We start from the raw sequence: 20,484 nt of genomic DNA, 5'->3' as shown, positions 1-20,484 counted from the left end.
TATTCGATATGTATATAGCTGCATTTATACTGTCTCGGTAAAGAGCAAGTTTTTTTTTATAGCGATGCGGTAGATTGGCCGCTTTTAGAGCGAGAGGTTTTGGGTTACAACCCCGAAAAGTGCACAAAGCATTTTGTAGAAGGTAAATATACTCAACAACAATTGTAGTTTTTTTTCTCACTTATGTAACCTGTATATAGTCATAACCTATAAACAAATATAATATTTAACACAAAACAAATGTTCAAAAGACATAATACAGGTATAATACAATAGCCACGTCCGTGTATTGGTACAAAATAGAAAGAAATACAAAACGGGTTTAAATATTTACATATTACAATACTTATTAATACCAACTAGGAAATGACATAAAACAACTCACCAGGATATGGAACGATAATATATAAATATCATATGTCAGTATGTGTGACATTGATATTGTCAACCCGAGAGCAGAATGTCACTAAAATGAGAATGGCTAATATGAACGTATAACTTTTTAATGAAAACACGGTACAAACCTCTGTAAAAAATGTTAGTTAATGCAAAAATAAAAGAAAACAAAACAAGGCTTCTGGATCGATTCGAACCACTACAATGAAACCCTCAAAAGATTTGTAGTCCTGTGCTTAACAACATAGGCTTAAGCTTTAACATTGAGTTTTAAGTGGAGGTTTTCATTAGGGGTGTGCTTCCTTAATAAATAAGTTGTATTGAAGATAAGCCTATAGAGAGTTAAATCTTTTAGAAAAGTAATGAGACCTCGATATTGTACATAATACAAAACAATAAAACACAATGCACAACACTTCAATGCACTCAAACACTACACTACACTACAAAACAAAAATACTTAACTCTTCAATATACTTACGAAAATAATGCAAAGACATACAAAATGACCCCACAACAAAATACAATGTGATGCAATATACTACACTACACTTCTCTAGACTTCAATATACCACAACACACTACAAAACAATACAATTTCATGAAATAAATACACAACACAACACTACACTCCACTACACCACACTACACAATACTACACTACACCACACTACTCTACTCTTCACTATACTTCACAGTATTAGACTAGAATACACAACACTACACTACACTACACAATATTACACTAGAATACACAACACTACACTACACTACACTACACTACACTACACTATACTCCACTACACTACACTACTTACACAACACTACACTACACTACACTACATTACAAAACGCTACACTACACTACACAACGCTACACTACACTACACAATACCACACTACACTACACTGCACTACACAATATTACACTACACAGCACTACACAATACTACACTACCCTACACAACACTACACTGTACTACACAATATTACACTACACTACTTTACACTCCACTCCACTACACTACAATTCACTACACTACACATTACTAGACTAGAATACACTACACAACACTACACTACACTACACAATATAACACTACATTGCACTTCACTACACTACACAATACTAGACTACACTTCACTACACTGCACTACACAATACTACACTACACTACACATCACTACACTACACAACACTAGACTAGAATACACAACACTAGACTACACTACATTACACTACACTACACAACACTACACAACACTACACTACACTACACTACACTACACTACACAATACTATACTAAACTTCACAACACTACACTACACTACAAAATATAACACTACACAATACTAGACTAGAATACACAACACAACACTACACTACACTACACAATATAACACTACACTGCACTTCACTACACTACACAATACTAGACTAGAATACACAACACTACACTACACTACACTACACAATATAGCACTACACTGCACTTCACTACACTACACAATACTAGACTAGAATACAAAACACTACACTACACTATACAATATTACACTACACTTCACTTCACTACACAATACTACACTACACTACACTACACTACACTACACTACACTGCACTACACAATATTACAATACACTACACTACACAGTACTAAACTACAATACACAACACTACACTACACTTCACAATATTACACCTCACTGCACTACACTGCATTACACAATATTACACATCACTACACTACACTACACTCCACTCCTCTCCACTACACTTCACTACACTTCACAATACTACACTATACTACACATCACTACACTACACAATACTACACTACACCACACAATACTACACTACACAATACTACACTACACTACACTACACAATACTACACTACACTACACAATACTATTATACATTACACAATACTACACTACATGTCACTACACTACACTTCACTATACTACACTACAACACATTTTAATAAAATCCAATACTGCATACTACTACATTAGACCGCACTTAAATATAGTACAATACAATATAATACAAAACAAAACACTTCAATGCAGAATGCAATGTTTCAATACAATACAATACAATACAAAACAATATAATATAGTATAATGCAATGTAATATAATGAAAAAAAACTTCAATTCAATACACTGAAATAATATACAATGCAATACAATGCTTGATAATTTCGCATTAAATCATATGGAAACGTTACCGAGAGGAGACAATTCGAACCACGGGATAGAGTTTTGCATAGCACACTATTAACTGTTCATCAGCCGGAAACGTCCATTATTCCAACTACGTTTCAATGGATTTTCTTTGTAGTAAAATACGAATTTCTTGTACAGTAATACATAAATGACACATTGTTACCATGAAGTTTCGTTCCGAATATATAATAGCCGAACATGTGAACATCAAAGACTGCATAGTTTAAATGTTATTTTCATCATCAAAATGTGTATGGTATGAATACTATTCAATCATATGATTTGATGATAAATTTTGTCGTTTTTATAGCACTTAATATGACTTGTCGTGGTAGGTACTCTTATTTTATACAATATATAGATAAATGACATTCAAAAGAAATATTCATACTACTCCCACTCGAAAACGGCGGTCCGAATGACGGCCTTTATTCCACCGATGGAGGTGTAACTTGTAGTAACGGTCATATAGATGACGAGAGTAGGGTAGGACCACCACAATGTCTAGGGTCACACACTGTAATCATGTTAAAGATATTGTAGAAAATGACAGTTCCCAAAGTAACGTAGCCCAGAACACCCTCCATTTAGGTTGAAAAACATTCGATAGACTTTGTATCTACATGTAATTTTCTTCATTTTCATATCAATTTTCACAAACATATTCAATTAAAAATGAGGCATAGTAGAGTTTTATAGTGTTCATTATATAAATAATTAAAGACATTAAATGAAGGGTACCAAGAGGTTTTTACAAAAAGATCAATAATAAGAGATGCAGTGATGTTGAGGTATTTGTTTATAAAGTGCATTTCGATGTGATAAAACCGAATTTAAACCATAATACTTTTTATTTCGTAAAATATTTTCAATTTTTAGGATTCTTGTTTTTTTAAATGGAAAATGCGCTGTATGCTTCTTGGTTGGTTATTCTTTTAGACTATACATACTTTGATGAGGAATATGATCTTATGAACCTAATTAGTTGTAAAACTCAAATTGTGATACTATGGGTAATTATGGGTTAATATGCAATTACAAAAGGTTGGCAATGGACACTTTAAACTTTTTTTTTCCATCCGAGGACATACCATAATCCATTTTCATTCATGTGAAACAACTTCTAATCTTATTTGATATTTGTCTCATTAGAGGTCAGTCAATATGGTATGTGATTTTCATAAATATATATATTTTTTTGTACAGATCCTTATTTATCCTTTTAGTTTAACAAATAAACTATTATTAATAAAAAAGTACTGTACATAAATACAATTGTGTAAATAAACAAATCTAGCTGTACTGCGACAGTGTTCAAGTGAATATTTTACCATAATTGTCAACCGAGAGTAAAATTGATTATAGAGTAAAAGCCTTCAACAGAGCGGAGTCAATAAAGATCAACAGATAATTTGAAAGATAACTATTAAACAATATACATACAATACCATCACCATGCTGGGTCATTGAAGGGCACGAGATTTATGTTGGGTAGAGGTCGGTGTTGTCCTCCTACTTTTACGCATGTCCCTTCACGTCGTTAGGCTACAGAATTTGTAATGAAAGCGAATGTAACGATATGAGTTAATTGTGATTGAATGTTAAAATGTTATTTAAATAATGATTATGTTGTCTGGTTCATGAAAACAACCCAGAGCTCGGCTTCTTTTTAACAATCCATTGAAAATTGCGATGTCATGAAACGGTGACTGTATTCACTGAGATTAAAAACATGTCGACTTGAATGAAATCATTTCACGGCTAATATCAACAGAGCGTTTTATTGAGTACGAACATAATAACTATTATGTAATATCAATTAGTTGCTGATGTCTCTTTTAGACTTATGAATTGTACGATTGTTAAAATCTGCACTTAGAAAGGCTTCCAATCACCATTTTTGAATGGAATTTTCATTTTGATCAATTGAATGACATGTTGTATATGATATATTGTTTACATAAGTAATTGTTGGAAATAATTTGCTCCTGTCCATAGAACTTTACGAACAGCTCTCATACGTTTATTGGTTCTTAGTCGCACAGGTTTGGTGGTATGGAAAGAACCTCACCGACCAGTGCCAAGCGGGCAACAGTACATCATTTTATCAAAACAGTATACGTATTTCGGGTATTGTTTTCATGTGTTCCACCAGCTTTGTTACATGGTATGTCGTTGGAGTTTGAAAATGAAATGTTTTGAGGCGTTGTTGTGTTTCTCTGTGATTGCCACAGTCGGAAAACTCAATTAAAAAATAGACGTTTGTCGGCGATACGCTTACAATGTCGAGAAGGATTGCTCTTTGACCTTGAATGTAAGTGTGTTAAGTTATTTCGAAATGCCCAAATGCATAGCCAAATTAAAGTGCGGACCAACCAACATCTCTCGCATGTTCAAACAGATTATCGTTTGTTGAGAACATGAGCTTTGCAACACAATATGCATGTAGCAATTATACGAAAGCTTGTTTGACGATAGCAATGTTGGTTATAAGAAAGCAATTTTCATATACGAATAAAACAGACGAAAACGAAGTCATTTTCTACGAACGGAAAAGTAACAACAGCAGATCTTAATATTTCATTTTATTAAATGGATTTATTTCTTAAGATGTATATAATACGACATAATAATACATACGGCTCTTTACTTCACTTCACTTTATTACAATTCAATGTACTATGCTACAATGCACTACACTACAGCACAACAAAATATAATATAAAAATAGTTAAAATACAATACAATATGATACGTAACACGCCAATGCAATACACAATTACAATACAATACAATACAATACAATACAATACAATACAATACAATAAATACAATACAATACAATATAATGCAATGCAATGCAATGCAATGCAATGCAATACAATACAATACAATACAATACAATACAATACAATATAGCAATTGTTCATTTGACATGTGAACATATGGCAACGTCTAACAACAGGTAGTATATTTAAAAAACAACACTTTGAGTATCGCAAACAACACCATTTGTCGTTTATTTGCCGAAAGTGTCCGTTGTTCGAACTATGTTACACTGATTTTGTATTACACATTTTTTGTAAAACAATATATAAATGACACATCTCTACGATGACATTCTGTGTATACCATACTTGCATTGTGTTACTTATATACAAAGTGTACGTCAGAATGCGTATGTATGGTAATTTTACAATAATATACATACCTGTACACACGAACATGAACTGTTTTCCCAATTTACATTCAGATTTTTTTCAGCATGCAATGGAACTAAAACATTATTTTCATTTGCCATAACAGGTACATAATTACAACAGCTACTGTAATTAAATTGACATCTAATTGGTACTGTAACACATACTCTATCAAAACATTGGTCGATTAGGTACTTGTAATTAGTTGTCTCGGTCGTTGATATTATGGCAAAAATATCTTAAGCATGACAAGTTACAAACAAAAATTAGTTGATCATGACGAAATTCAAAAATATTTCCTGCAAATGACTCAAATATTTATACAATTTATAACAAATATAAATAATTTGCTGTGCTAACTCCCGTGATAAAGGAAGTGTTAGTTTAAACTTTAGTTTAAACTTTATTTATTTTACAACGATTGTGAAGAAAGTGATATTAACTTATACTAAGTCACTCTCGTTGGCACGATGTTGAGCGAGAGTGTGGTCTTGTGTTGTGAGGCAACCGGAGACCCCGTAGAAAACCCACTTGTCCGGCTTGGTGACCACCAACCAAACTCACATGCGCCCAGGGCGGGAATCGAACCCGGGTCTCCTTGGTGAAAAGCGAGTGCGATAACCACTGCACTAACCGGACAACCAATAACGTGTTGTTATATATACAAACGGAAGTGTGATGCGATTTTAAAGATTCTAAACTAATTGTGGTTATTTGGAGTTAAAAACTAAAATTCAATTTGGTTTACATTAACGCTTCCTCCTCATTTACTTTTGCAATTGTTTCCTCGTTCATAGTGTCTGATTGTTTGCCTAAAACATGTTTACGGAATTCAAACAAACATCTGTTGTCCACACGTTTTGGAGCTTCACAACACAAACTGGCTAAGAATCCAACAACAAAAGAAATAGTAAATCCAATGAAAGAATAGTACATATATGACACACGATAGAACTCCTGCATTCCTGAAAGGCTGTGAGTTGCGTGCACAAAAGCAGTCGATGTTTCGTCATATGGCATGTAGGTAACAGTCGAATACTCGTTTGGTGTAACGGATGCCAGGGAAGTGAAATTTGACGCACTCGAGCAAGTGTCTGTTGGACCTGCTGGTAAAGAAGTATCTGCTGGAATATCAGAGAATAGCTTGCCAAGATTTAACCATAGAGGTATAGCCATCCCACACGTCGCTCCGAATAACACTCCCTTTGTCGTTACTCTTCGGCTGAACGCTGACAACATGAATATTGCACAAGTCGGGCCATCCATACAAGCAACGAAACTTGCATATAGTGAGATAACTGAGCCAGGTATATTTGATACCAGGAATGTCACTGCTAGCGCGATAAGCCCAAACAGAATAGTTACTAACCGTGATAAGTTTGTAGCTACTTGAGCACCAATGTTTGGATTTCGGACTTTTATGATGTCTTCATATGCGATGGCAGAGAGCGAGCTGAGACACGAAGACAGTGTGCTAAATGCGGCACTGGACAACGCGGCGATGAAAAGACCTGGTAGGCCTGGAAGATCTCCAAACAACTCTAACACTGTGTACGGTACAAGCTGGTTGATATTGTTTATTATCCCACCATTGTAAATGTCACATCCCTTCGACGTATAGTATGCAAAAATGACCAGTCCTTCGAAAATTGTACCAATACATATGAGTATATAAACAGGGGCGGAAATGAGGTACATATTTCTTGCGGTCGTTACATCTGGCGTTGAGTATACTCTTTGCATCGCCGGTTGCATGTAACCTGTATACAACCACATAGGAACAGATGTTACCCCCAAATTCCAGAATGTGTATCGTATTCGTGGGTCTAATCCGAATTGGTTGAAATTCATACGACTCTCACTGTATTTGTGCACTTGCGATATACCGCCAACTTCAATGATACCTTTTATAATTACCGCCAATATGCCAGTTGTCATAATGACAAACTGGAAAACGTCAGTCCAAATGACTGCCTTTATTCCACCGATGGAGGTGTAAATTGTAGTAACGGATGTATAAATGACGATGGTAGCCCAATAAGGTAGGCCCATCACGACGTCTAGAGCCACACACGTTCCGTATGTGACTGAACTCATGTAGAATACATTGTAGAAAATGCCCATTGCCATAGTAACGTAGCGTAGAACGTTATCGCCGTAACGTAAGTTCAGGTACTCGTAAACAGTCGTTAGCTTAAGAGGGTAGAAGACGGGAACGATGAAGAAAGCGGTGAATGTGAAAGAGATGACTATGGATATCATGTAGTAAACGTAGATAGCACCATAGAGATACACCTCTGCTGGATATCCCAACATTATGATAGACGATTGGAAAGTTACGATGAAAGACAAAGTCACCGGCAGGAGCCTAGACTTGCGTCCGGCTAAGAAGTATTCCTCCGGATTGTTGTGATTCTTCTTTCGCTCCCACAATGCAAAAAATAATCCGATCAGGAATGAACACAATACCGTTGCCACAAATATAACATAGTCTGAAAAAGAAAAGGGCGTTTTTGTCCCCATTTTTATATTTTCACACTTAACACAACGTCTATAATTCTCTAAATTTCAGGCAATATGAAAACAAATTTATCTTACCTGTGGTAAACTGAAATTACTTTCGATGCACACGAGTACTTTAACAGTATTGTTAAGTGAATCAGTTGACTTGTTGATGACGTTGCCATAACACTTCAGGGTACGAAGTGTAAGGTAAATGGTTTGATCTGGATTCTGGTTTTACACTAGTTAATAAAGGCTGTGATAGAAATACGTTATGCAATTTATTGTAAAATGTTGAATTTGCTTCATTTATCAAGACTATTGGAACAATTTATTTAAATCAATATGATCAACACTCCTCAAAATCTCTGTTTTTGGTATTGAAACTGTGTTATACATTGCGTTATATGAACGAGGTTGATAAATAATCCTATTTAAATCAGATTCCCTATACTCACTTAAAACCGTCTGTAGCAGAAGGAAAGTATAAATCCGATCTTCCGTTGCCGAAGCATCCCTCATGATCCCAACCCGACCTCATACCGGTGACTTTCAATGTCCCCGCTCCGATGCCGGTGTAGTTCATTGTAAGTTACCTTTCAGCTTATAAGGTTTCATTCATTGAACCCACTCTGTCGATGGCTTTAATAATTTTATTGTTTCTCTCTCTTTCCAATACAGTTAAAGGTTCACTTAAGAACGTCCTTAAAAAAGCAAGAACAAAATTTAATATTTACACAATTTTACTTAGGCAGGAAAATTACAAATAATATTTTGTGAACATAAAATATAGAAAAAGATTACTGTAACCAAAACTATGTGATTTCTAAAGTATTGCGAAAAAAGTCCGCCATTGTGAAAAATCCAATATTCATTATTAATCAATTCACATACCATGTTAACTGAAATCCCATCATGCATTATCAAAGAAAAGGTCAAAGTGGGAACACATGAAGTTAAACGGACATTTTTGTTAATTAAGATATAGCCATCCATTACATTACAATGTCCATGAGGAATGGTGGGTAACCACACAGTTATCCTAAAGGAAACGAACGTCCTCCATTACGGTTGAAATACCTTTGATAGAGTTTGTATGTACATTTCATTTCTTCATCTTCATATTAATTCCCGAAGACCTATTCAGTTAGGGATGGGGCATAGTAGAGTTTTGTAGTGTTCATTATAAATATAATTAAAGACATTCAATGACGGGTAGCAAAAGGTTTTCACAAAAAAATCAATAATTTCAAATGCCGTAATGTTGAGGTATTTGTTTATTAAGTGCCTTTTGATGTGATAAAACCGAATTTTTATGCCAAATTTTAGGGTTGTTTATTATTCCAGGTGTTGTTTTTTTTTTTAAATGGAAAATGCGCTGTATTCTTCTTGATTGGTTATTCTTTAAGACTATACACACTTTGATGAGGAATATGTTGTTATGACTCTAATTAGTTGTAAATCTAAAATTGTGATACTATGGGTAATTATGGGTTATTATGCAGATACAATAGGTTGGTAATGGAGACATTAAACTTTGTTTTTTCCATCCGAGGACATACCATAAAAATATATATCCTTTTTCATTCATTTGAAACAACTTCGAATCTCAGTTGATATTTATCTTATTAGAGGTCAGTAAATATGGTATGTGATTTTCATAAATTTATAGTTTTGTAATTGTGGTAATTTCAAAAAGCATCGTCTTGATTACAGTAGCATATTTATCTGTTTAGTTTGACAAATAAACTATTATTCATAAAAAATACTTTACATAAATACAATTGTGTAAATACACCAATCTAGCTGTATTGCGACAGTGTTCAAGTGAATATATTACCATAATTGTCAACCGAGAGTGAAATTGATTAACGAGTAAAAACCTTCGTCAGAGCGAAGTCAATAAAGATCAACATATAATTTGAAAGATAACTATTAAACCATATACATACAACCCCATCATCGTGCTGTGTCATTGAAGGGCACGAGATTTATGTTGAGTAGAGGTCGGTATTGGCCTTCTACTATTTAGCATCTCGCTCCATTACGTTACGCTATATAATTTGTATTGAAATTGTGCCAGTATAACGATATGACTTAAATGTGATTGAATGTTAAAATGTTATTTATGTTCTGATAATGTTATCTGATTCTTAAAAAGAGCACAGGGTTCGACTTCTTTTTAACAATACATTACATATGAGAAAATAACGATGTCCTGAAACTCTGACTGTATTCCCTCAGATTTATAACATGTCGACTTGAGTAAAATAATTCAATGCTAATATAAACAGAGCGTTTTAATGCGTACAAACAACATAACTTTATGTTATATTATACCTTACATAAATGTGTCCTTTATGTGTACATATAAAGTCGATCGGACCGTGTATAAGTGTGTTTTAATAAAAAAAATCCAGTTTTATGAAGTCGGCGGTCCATATCATATTTTTGGCCGGTCCGGGCCTCACAAAAAATGATATGGACCGCTGACGTCATAAAAATGTTAGAAAGACTTGCGATTTTGACAACGGCGAATAATTGTCGCAAGTAAACATTAATTGCTTGTTCTATGATACACATCTAAAGCTATTTCAAAATATTGAATGGTAAAATAAAACATTCGTTATAATATAAGGAATAAAATACACGACTTCAGGTCATAAGGCATTTATAAGGCTAAAGCCTCTATCCATATACACATTCACTGGCTGACTGGCCGGTCCTTATAATATCTTATGGCACACAGTGGTGTGTTTTATTTCTTAAATATCGAATAGCTGCTGATGTAAACTCCTTTAAACCTATGAATTATACGATTGATAAAATCTGCACATATAAAGGCTTCCATTCACCATTCACAAATGAAATTGTCATTACTTCTCCACAATAAATTGAATGACATGTTGTATATAATACATTGGTTATATTCGTAATGGGCAGAATAAGCCTGCTACTTTCCACAAGCCTTATGAATAACCCCTATATACCACATGTACGTAAATTGGTTCTTAGCCTGACAGGTCCTGTTGAACCACACCGACCAGTGCCGAGCGGACAACTGTACATTATCTTATCAGTAACAGATTACGTATTTCGGGTATTGGTTCATTGTGTTCTAACAGCTTTTCATTACATGATCTTGTTTTTGGAGTTGGACACTGAACTGTTTGGAGACGCTGTGGTATTACATATTGGTGGCCACAGTCGGAAACCACAGTTAAAAAGTAGACGTTTGTCGGCGATACGCTTACAATGTCTAGAAGGATTGCTCTTTGACCCTGGATGTAAGTTATTTCGGAATGCCCAAATGTATAGCCAAATTAGTGTGGACCAACCAACATCTCTCGCATGTTCAAACAGATTATCGTTTGTTGAGAACCTGAGCTTTACAACACAATATGCATATAGCAATTATACAAAAGCTTGTTTGAAGTGGCTTGTTCATATACGAATAAAACAGACGAAAACAAAGTCATTTTCTACGAACGGAAAAGTAATAACAATATATCTTAATCTTTCATTTTATTGAATGGATTTATTGTTTAAGATGTATACAATACGACATAATGATACATACGGCTCTTTACTTCACTTCACTTTGTTACAATTCAATGTACTATACTAAATGCACTACACTGCAGCACAATGTAATACAATATAAAATACAATACAATATGATACGTAATACGTCAATGCAATACACAATACAATACAATACAATACAATACAATACAATACAATACAATACAATACAATACAATACAATACAATACAGAATAATACAATACACTGCCCTACAAATGAATATAATGCAATGAACAACTCTACACTACTTTACATAACATTACATTTCACTTCTCTACAGCACACAACACCACACAAAAAAAAAACAATACAATACAATGCAATACAATACAATACAATACAATACAATACAATACAATACAATACAATACAATACAATACAATACAATACAATACAATACAATACAATGCAATACAATGCAATGCAATACAATACAATACACATTACAACACAATACAATACAATGCAATACAGTGCAATACAATACAATACAATACAATGCAATACAATACAATACAATACAATACAATACAATACAATACAATACAATACAATACAATACAATGCAATACAATACAATACAATACAATACAATACAATACAATACAATACAATACAATACAATACAATACAATACAATACAATACAATACAGTTCAATACAATACAATACAAAACAATACAATACAATACAATACAATACAATACAATACAATACAACACAATACAATACAATACAATACAATACAATACAATACAATACAATAATTGTTCACTTGACATGTGAATATATGGCAACGTTTAACGACAGGTAGTTTTTTTTTAAACTTTGAGTATCGCAACAACACCATTAATAGTTCATCTGCCGAAAGTGTCCGTTGTTCGAACTATGTTACACTGATTTTGTATAACACTACGACTTCTTTTGTAATATATATAACTGACACATGTCTACGATGACATTCTGTGCATGCCATACTTGCATTGTGTTACTTTCTATGCAAAGTGTACGTCAGAATGCGTATGTATATTACAATACTATACATATATGTAGACAAGAACATATATTTTGAAAAAATACATATTAAGTTTTTGTCGGCATTAAATGGAGCTAAAACATAATTTTCTTTTACCATAATAGGTACATAATTACACAAGCTACTGCAGTTAAATTGACATCTACTTGGTACTATAACACATACTCTATCTAAACATTGCGTTTATCGATTAGGTACTTGTAATTAGTTGTCTCGGTCGTTGATATCATGGCCAAAACATCTAAAGCATGACGAGTTCAAGTACTCCCTTAAATAATTAAGATATGCCACTCAAGGTTAATATTGCAAACAAAAACTAGTTGATCGTGACGAAATTCAAAAATATTTCCTGCAAATGACTCAAATTTCTTTGAAAGGAAAGTTTTACTCAATTTATACCAAATAAAAAATGTTCTGTGCTAGCTCTCGTGACAAAGGGCGTGTTGTCATATATACAAACGGAAGTGTGATGCTTGCTCTACGAATAAAATGTGTCTCAATGAAATATTAATGATTTTGTCACATTAGCTTTTTTTAAACATTTTAAACTAAATATGGTTTTTGGAGTTAAAAACTAAAATTCAATTTGGTTTACATTAACGCTTCTTCCTCATTTTCTTTTGCAATTGTTTCCTCGTTCATTGTGTCTGATTGTTTGCCTAAAACATGTTTACGGAATGCAAACAGACATCTGTTGTCCACACGTTTTGGAGCTTCACAACACAAACTGGCTAAGAATCCAACAACAAAAGAAATAGTAAATCCAATGAAAGAATAGTACATATATGACACACGGTAAAGCTCCTGTAATCCTGAAAGGCTGTGAGTTGCGTGAACAAAAGCAGTCGATGTTTCCTCATGTGGCATGTAAGTAACAGTCGAATACTCGTTTGGTGTTAATGAATTTAGTGAAGTCAAGTTGGAAGTAATCGAGCAGGAATCTGTCGGACCTGCTGGGAGTGGTATATCTGCTGGAATATCAGAGAATAGTTTTCCCAGATTCAACCAAAGAGATATGGACATCCCACACATCGCTCCGAACAACACTCCCTTTGTCGTTACTCTTCGGCTGAACGCTGACAACATGAATATTGCACATGTCGGGCCATCCATACAGGCTACGAAACTTGAAAATAGTGATATAATTGAGCCAGGTAGAGTTGATATCAGGAATGTCACTGCTAGCGCGATAACCCCGAACAGAACAGTCACTAACCGTGATATGTTTGTAGCAACTTGAGAACTGACATTCGGATTTCGGACTTTTAAGATATCTTCATACGCGATGGCAGAGAGGGAACTGAGACACGATGACAGTGTGCTAAATGCGGCACTGGACAACGCGGCGATGAAAAGACCTGGTAGGCCTGGAAGATCTCCAAACAACTCTAACACTGTGTACGGTACAAGCTGGTTGATATTGTTTATTACCCCACTATTGTAAATGTCACATCCCTTCGACGTATAGTATGCAAATATGACCAGTCCTTCGAAAATTGTACCAATACATATGAGTATATAAACAGGGGCTGAAATGAGGTACATATTTCTTGCGGTCGTTACATCTGGTGTTGAGTATACTCTTTGCATCGCCGGTTGCATGTAACTTGTATACAGCCACATAGGAACAGATGTTACCCCCAAATTCCAGAATGTGTAACGTATTCGAGGGTCCAATCCGAATTGGTTGAAATTCAAACGACTCTCACTGTACTTTTGTACTTGTGCTATACCGCCAACTTCAATGATACCTTTTATAATTACCGCCAAAATGCCAGTTGTCATAATTACAAACTGGAAAACGTCAGTCCAAATGACTGCCTTTATTCCGCCGATGGAGGTGTAAATTGTAGTAACGGATGTATAAATGACGATGGTCGCCCAATAAGGTAGGCCCATTACAACGTCTAGGGCCACACACGTGCCATATGTGACGGTACTCATGTAGAATACATTGTAGAAAATGCCCATTGCCATAGTAACGTAGCGAAGTTCATTATTGCCGTAACGTAAATTCAGGTACTCGTAAACAGTCGTTAGCTTAAGAGGGTAGAAGACGGGAACGATGAAGAAAGCGGTGAAAGTGAAAGCGATGACTATGGATATCATGTAGTAAACGTAGATAGCACCATAGAGATACACTTCCGCTGGAAATCCCAACATTATGATGGACGATTGGAAAGTGACGATGAAAGACAAAGTCACCGGCAGGAGCCTAGACCTGCGTCCGGCTAAGAAGTACTCCTCCGGGTTATTGTGATTCTTCTTTCGCTCCCACAATGCAAAAAATAATCCGATCAGGAATGAACACAATACCGTTGCCACAAATATAACATAGTCTAGAATAGAAAAGCCCGTTTTTGTCCCCATTTTTATAATTTCACACTTAACACAACGTCTATAATTTTCTGAGTTTCAGGCAATATGAAAACAAATTTCTCTTATCCTTGGTGAACTGAAATTAGCTTCGATGCACATGAGTACTTTCATTGAATTTTTAAAAGCTTTCATCTGCATAAAGCAATCAGTTATGAGTTAGCTTGTAAAAGTGGCTGTTACCCAGGTCATAATTTTAAGCTTAGTTTATTTATATTTGTACATAAAGGAAATGCATACTGGCATTGAAATTATAGATTATTTCCACGTGAATAGGTTCTAATGATTCAATTTCATTTTTACAATGATTTGTTTTGCGTTACAATTGCTTTTGACAAGTAAGATGCTTGTGTTTACCGGCTGAATCAGTTGACTTGTTGATGGCGTTACCATAACACTTCAGGGTACAAGGTCTAAGCTAAATGGTTTGATCTTGATTCTGGATTTACTCTAGTTAATGAAAGCTGTGCTGGAAATACGTTATGATATATATTGTAAAATTATAAAGTGTTGGATTTGCTTCATTTATCAAGTTGGAACAATTTATTTAAATCATTATGATCAACAACCCTCTCTGTTTTTGATATTTAAACTGTATTATGCATTGCGGTATATGAACGATATTGATAAATAACTTTATTTAAAACAGATTCTCAATACTCTCTTCAAAACGTCTGTAGCAGAAGGGAAATACATATTCGATCCCCCGTTACCGGAGCATCCCTCACGATCCCTAACCGACCTAAAACCGGTGACCTTTTATGACCCCGCTCCAATGCCGGTGTAGTTCATTGTAAGTAAACTTTCAGCTTAATAAGGTGACATTTATTGAGCCCGCTCTGTCGACAGCTTTAACTATTTAATTATTTCACTTTCTTTACAATGCAGGTAAAAGGTTCACTTAAACGGCCTTAATAAAGCAAGATAAAAAATTAATAGTTTCACAATTTATCTTAGACAGAGAAGTTACAAAATAAATTCATATTTTTTTAAACAAACAAAAAACAACATAAAAAAACTACAGTTACCGATCGGATGATATTTCCAAAGTACTGCAAAAATCCCTGAACGAAAAATATCTTTCTTTATTAAGATTATAAGTATTTTCTATGACAGAGATTGTAAGATAGGTTCATCCAGACCCGAGCTTAGGGTAAACCTCGTTTCCGCAGAACACACTGTCAGGTTGGGATTGACGTATCATACACGAGCTGCTATGGTAGAGGCTTTTTTACCATCTCAGTTAAACAAAAAGAAGTAAAAATGTATTTTTTCGCTGGGATTCTTTCGTGCGTATTTAGAATAATGTGTGTATAGATATGTGATAATTCGTGGTTGTCATGGATATGCGCGCAGTGATTTAGAGTATGCAAATAGTCAAATAGTTCTTTAAATAGTTCTGAGGAGAATGCAACATTATTTCTTGAATAGAGCGTGAAAACTTCTTTATGGTGTCATTTGAAGCGAGTAATTATTAATTAGGATTTTAAATATTGCTACAATATAAAGTTTCCATGATGCTACAGACGACCGTCTTCAACAATGGAGGTTATAGTCTGATGACAATCAAAACGCCTATTGTCTTTTACCAGAATTTGATTGAGAGTTTAGTATCTTAAAACATTTAGACAAACCTTTTCACCTAACGGTGCACTTTCAAAATTATTATGGGAAATTATTTTTGAAACAGGTTTGTCGAAGTGTTTGGTGAAACTAATCGCCTTATCAAACTACGGTAATAAAACGAAGGCCGGACTCTTCAAGCAGCATAGACTGTCCTTTGTTTCATTGCAAATGGTGTAGTAAAAGAAAATTTATATTTGTTTTAAGTCTACATTTTCAGCAAAATATTGTCTTCCAACGTGGCACATGTTACGTAATTTATCACGTGGTATACACAAACTGTATACGCTATGACAGTGTCCATTATATTAATTTTGATTCTTTTAAATTTTTAATGAAACACGAGAACAAGAACCAAACTTCCTCGCTTTGGTTAACGTGTTTTAAGTCGGTGTAAGATTCTATTCAACATGTTACAAAGATCGCATACCTTTATACATGTTGCTAATTGTCCGATAGAAATATTCAGCTCTTTAATTGGTTTGAATAAACTAGTATGTCCCCGGAATTGGTTTCATTTTTGAACGGGGGCCCTTCAGGGCCACGTTCATAGTAGGCACATCAGATCGTTACTACAAATGATTACACGGTGATTCGGTCGAAATAATGCGCTCATTGAATGCTTGAATACACATGACATCTTTAAACTTCAACAAATCTGAATTGATGTATAGTAATGTACACTTGAACTCGTACATTTTGCATATCCCTGAAAATGCAGCTGAAAAAATTACAAAATGAATACAACATATTTATACGCAACCGCTCGAAAACGGTGAAAAGCTAAGTGTATTGTTACAGGTGTGAGTCGGTTATAAGAAGTAGTTACCATAATTGATTAATCATTCCAAACAATTCTAAAATTTCCTTTAAAATGAAATTATATGTAAACACTATTTCACTGATCAATAAAAACGAACGAAGTGAATGCTTTTTGGAAACCGTATATCGAAAAAGTATATTATACAGATTACTACGCCTATATTTAGCAGGGTCATTTCAACTTTCGATCGTCGCCATTTTGTAAGCGCCCTGTCTAAGAGTGTCTCATTGACATCAGCTGGATTAAATGTGTATTGTAAGTATTTTATAATTGTTACACACGAACGGCTTTACGTGTGCTTGGCATGACAATTATTGAAATTGCTTCATTATTTACACTGTATATTGTTCTTTGTGCAAATATCTGTGTGCGTTGTTTTATATGTGCGTGACCTACATTAATTGAGTGGCCTCAATCATGAACCTGCGTGTTTATTCTATTATTTAATTTGTTAAGATTACGATGTGAATTTGTGTATTTCATCTACCTAATTTTGATGACGTATATTATGCTTTTGTTCATATATGCATTCGTGCCGTTTTTGGCTCACACAGTTTCTTGACCTTAGGTGACCTACTACGTAGTTGATGTAGTGATGTCAAGACGATTGTAGTTATCGCCCCTTATGAATCTCATGAATATTATGTTTTCACTGAAGGCAACCCAATGCTGGTTCTGGTTTTCTACACCCTTTAAACCACATATATCAACATTTGCGGAGAACCATGTGGCTGTTTATAGTTAATTAGATGATGAAATATTCTGGGAACCAGTCAGAGTTCACTGAAATCGTGGTTTTTCTAAAAGAAAAACGAAAGTGAAAATTTGATTAAACGTTTTTTCATGTTTTAAGGCAAGTACAAAGGATTATTTGGTTTGTTTTTAAGCATGGGAGGGGTCTCATAGTTTTTATCACTTTTGATACGATAACAACTGGACTATAAACGTTCTTAGACCATTTATAGACTTCGCCAAAATGTAAACAAAAATCCAAAATGGCTGCCGCGAAGTGACGGTGAAACCACAGTTTTCACTTAGTCAGATGTTTGATGATTAATGCATGAAACAGTTGCTGACAGCTTCATGCATGTATAGTTTGTGTAAATAGGTGTAAACTTTAAGAATGAATACATTTTATGTCCATTCTTTAAATATTTGTAAAAAAACATGTTTTCACAAAGTTTGTGTTCGTCCCCAGCTGTATCGTACCGTTTTGTTCTCAAATATGTTTACAGTATGTAATAAAGTCGTGTTTATATAAAATAAAGCCCGAGAAAAATGCCAGATTTAGGTTACAACAGCAGTTTTCTAACTGAAACGTGATATTAGGTTCATCTTCAAGTGTTGGCTTCATCGCACCTGTCATGAGCAGCTTTTGGTCTAGTCATTCTAAAATGCCGTCCAGGCTTTTTTTTAATGATGGTTAGCCTGGAACGTCATTCATAACAAAATTCGTAAACATGTAAAAACTGTCTATGAAATGAAATGTTCTTCATTTGTATTCTGTTGCTTAAGACTGCCAATAAATACCTTAATTCTTATCAATAACCATATCCATTTTGCAAATTCACAAGCTATTTCTTCAAAAAAGTAATTTAAATACCTGATTTCAGTTGACAGGAGCTTTCTTACTGCCAAAAAGAAAAACGGTTACACACAACTATACTTTAAGGTTTCAATCTGAAGTAGTATTTTTAGTATGGATTACCTTCCCCTAACACTATCATTATCAGTTACCACACTTTTGTACTTAATAAATTTGAAAAACATTTATCATCACATACAGGATTCAAGATTTATTTACCAACTATTATATGGGCAATGTGGACAATGCATACTATTATACACATGTATTTAAAATAAGACTAAATATTTAAAAAAAAACATGTATATCAACGGCATTGTTACACTAAGTGAATCAAAATGTTTTATTGTGTAACCTATTAATCAAAATTTGACTTCAACACGACAATCCAAGTTTACAATAATCAGAGATTTTGCTGACTTATCAATTTATTATGTGTATATATATAGTTTCGCTAGAACAGATGTTTCATGATGATATTTATATTAACAAATACCTTATTCCTCACATCAGAAAACCTATACAAAACTCAACTAAAGGGAATCTTCAGGAAATTACTATTTTTAAAGGGATTGTTTGCTTTTTTCCGACTAGAGTGTGTTTTATCATCAAGCTTAAAGCTTATAGGAAAACAACTAGAGTTAGAATTGTTGTGTGTTTTTTTAAAGAACTATATTGGTAAACAGAAGTAAAGCTTATGTGTTTAAGGGGTTAAAACAGGACAAAGCCGGGACTCTGTGTGAGAATTGGCCTTCATGCTCTTATAGAATATGCCTCGGATTGTTATGGGACACTTGTGCAATCTTCGCCGACTTTACATTTAAAATGTCATCTTATAGAAGGTCATATGCCCAGTTTGTGACGTGAACGCGCCAGCGGTTCAAAGAGACGCTATAAAATTTAACAAAGCTTATAAAGGCAAACCGGTAATTTTACCCAGTATTCTAATTTCTGTCATACAGTGTAAAAGCACACATATAGTATTTATAATGTATGGTCGTTTTTAGACGGGAGGCTAGGTGCGTGTGGGAAAGGGGAAAAAAATGTAGAAATGTTTTTATGTCAAAAGATGGCAATCAAAAACCTCCAAATAATTACCGAATTTCAAACCGTCATGG

At 34.3% G+C, this 20,484-nt stretch overlaps 2 protein-coding genes across 2 annotated transcripts; both read right to left on the bottom strand.

The window, feature by feature from the left end:
- Positions 1–5,511: 5,511 nt before the first annotated feature.
- LOC128219298 (sodium-dependent multivitamin transporter-like) lies at positions 5,512–8,920 on the bottom strand. The gene is made up of 2 exons (XM_052927108.1): positions 8,878–8,920; positions 5,512–8,324 (listed from the first exon to the last, which is right to left on the bottom strand). The coding sequence occupies exons 1-2, from the start codon at positions 8,918–8,920 to the stop codon at positions 6,577–6,579; spliced, it is 1,791 nt and encodes a 596-aa protein (XP_052783068.1). The 3' UTR covers positions 5,512–6,576.
- A 3,675-nt stretch (positions 8,921–12,595) lies between these two features.
- LOC128219296 (sodium-coupled monocarboxylate transporter 2-like) lies at positions 12,596–15,329 on the bottom strand. Its single transcript, XM_052927107.1, has one exon. The coding sequence runs from the start codon at positions 15,327–15,329 to the stop codon at positions 13,551–13,553; it is 1,779 nt and encodes a 592-aa protein (XP_052783067.1). The 3' UTR covers positions 12,596–13,550.
- Between the last annotated feature and the right edge of the window lie 5,155 nt (positions 15,330–20,484).

The sequence above is a fragment of the Mya arenaria genome, chromosome 15, assembly GCF_026914265.1.
Source record: "Mya arenaria isolate MELC-2E11 chromosome 15, ASM2691426v1".
Taxonomy (NCBI): Eukaryota; Metazoa; Mollusca; class Bivalvia; order Myida; family Myidae; genus Mya; species Mya arenaria.
The sequence above is the reverse complement of the archived record's forward strand: the minus strand, read 5'-3'. Positions and strand labels throughout refer to the sequence as shown.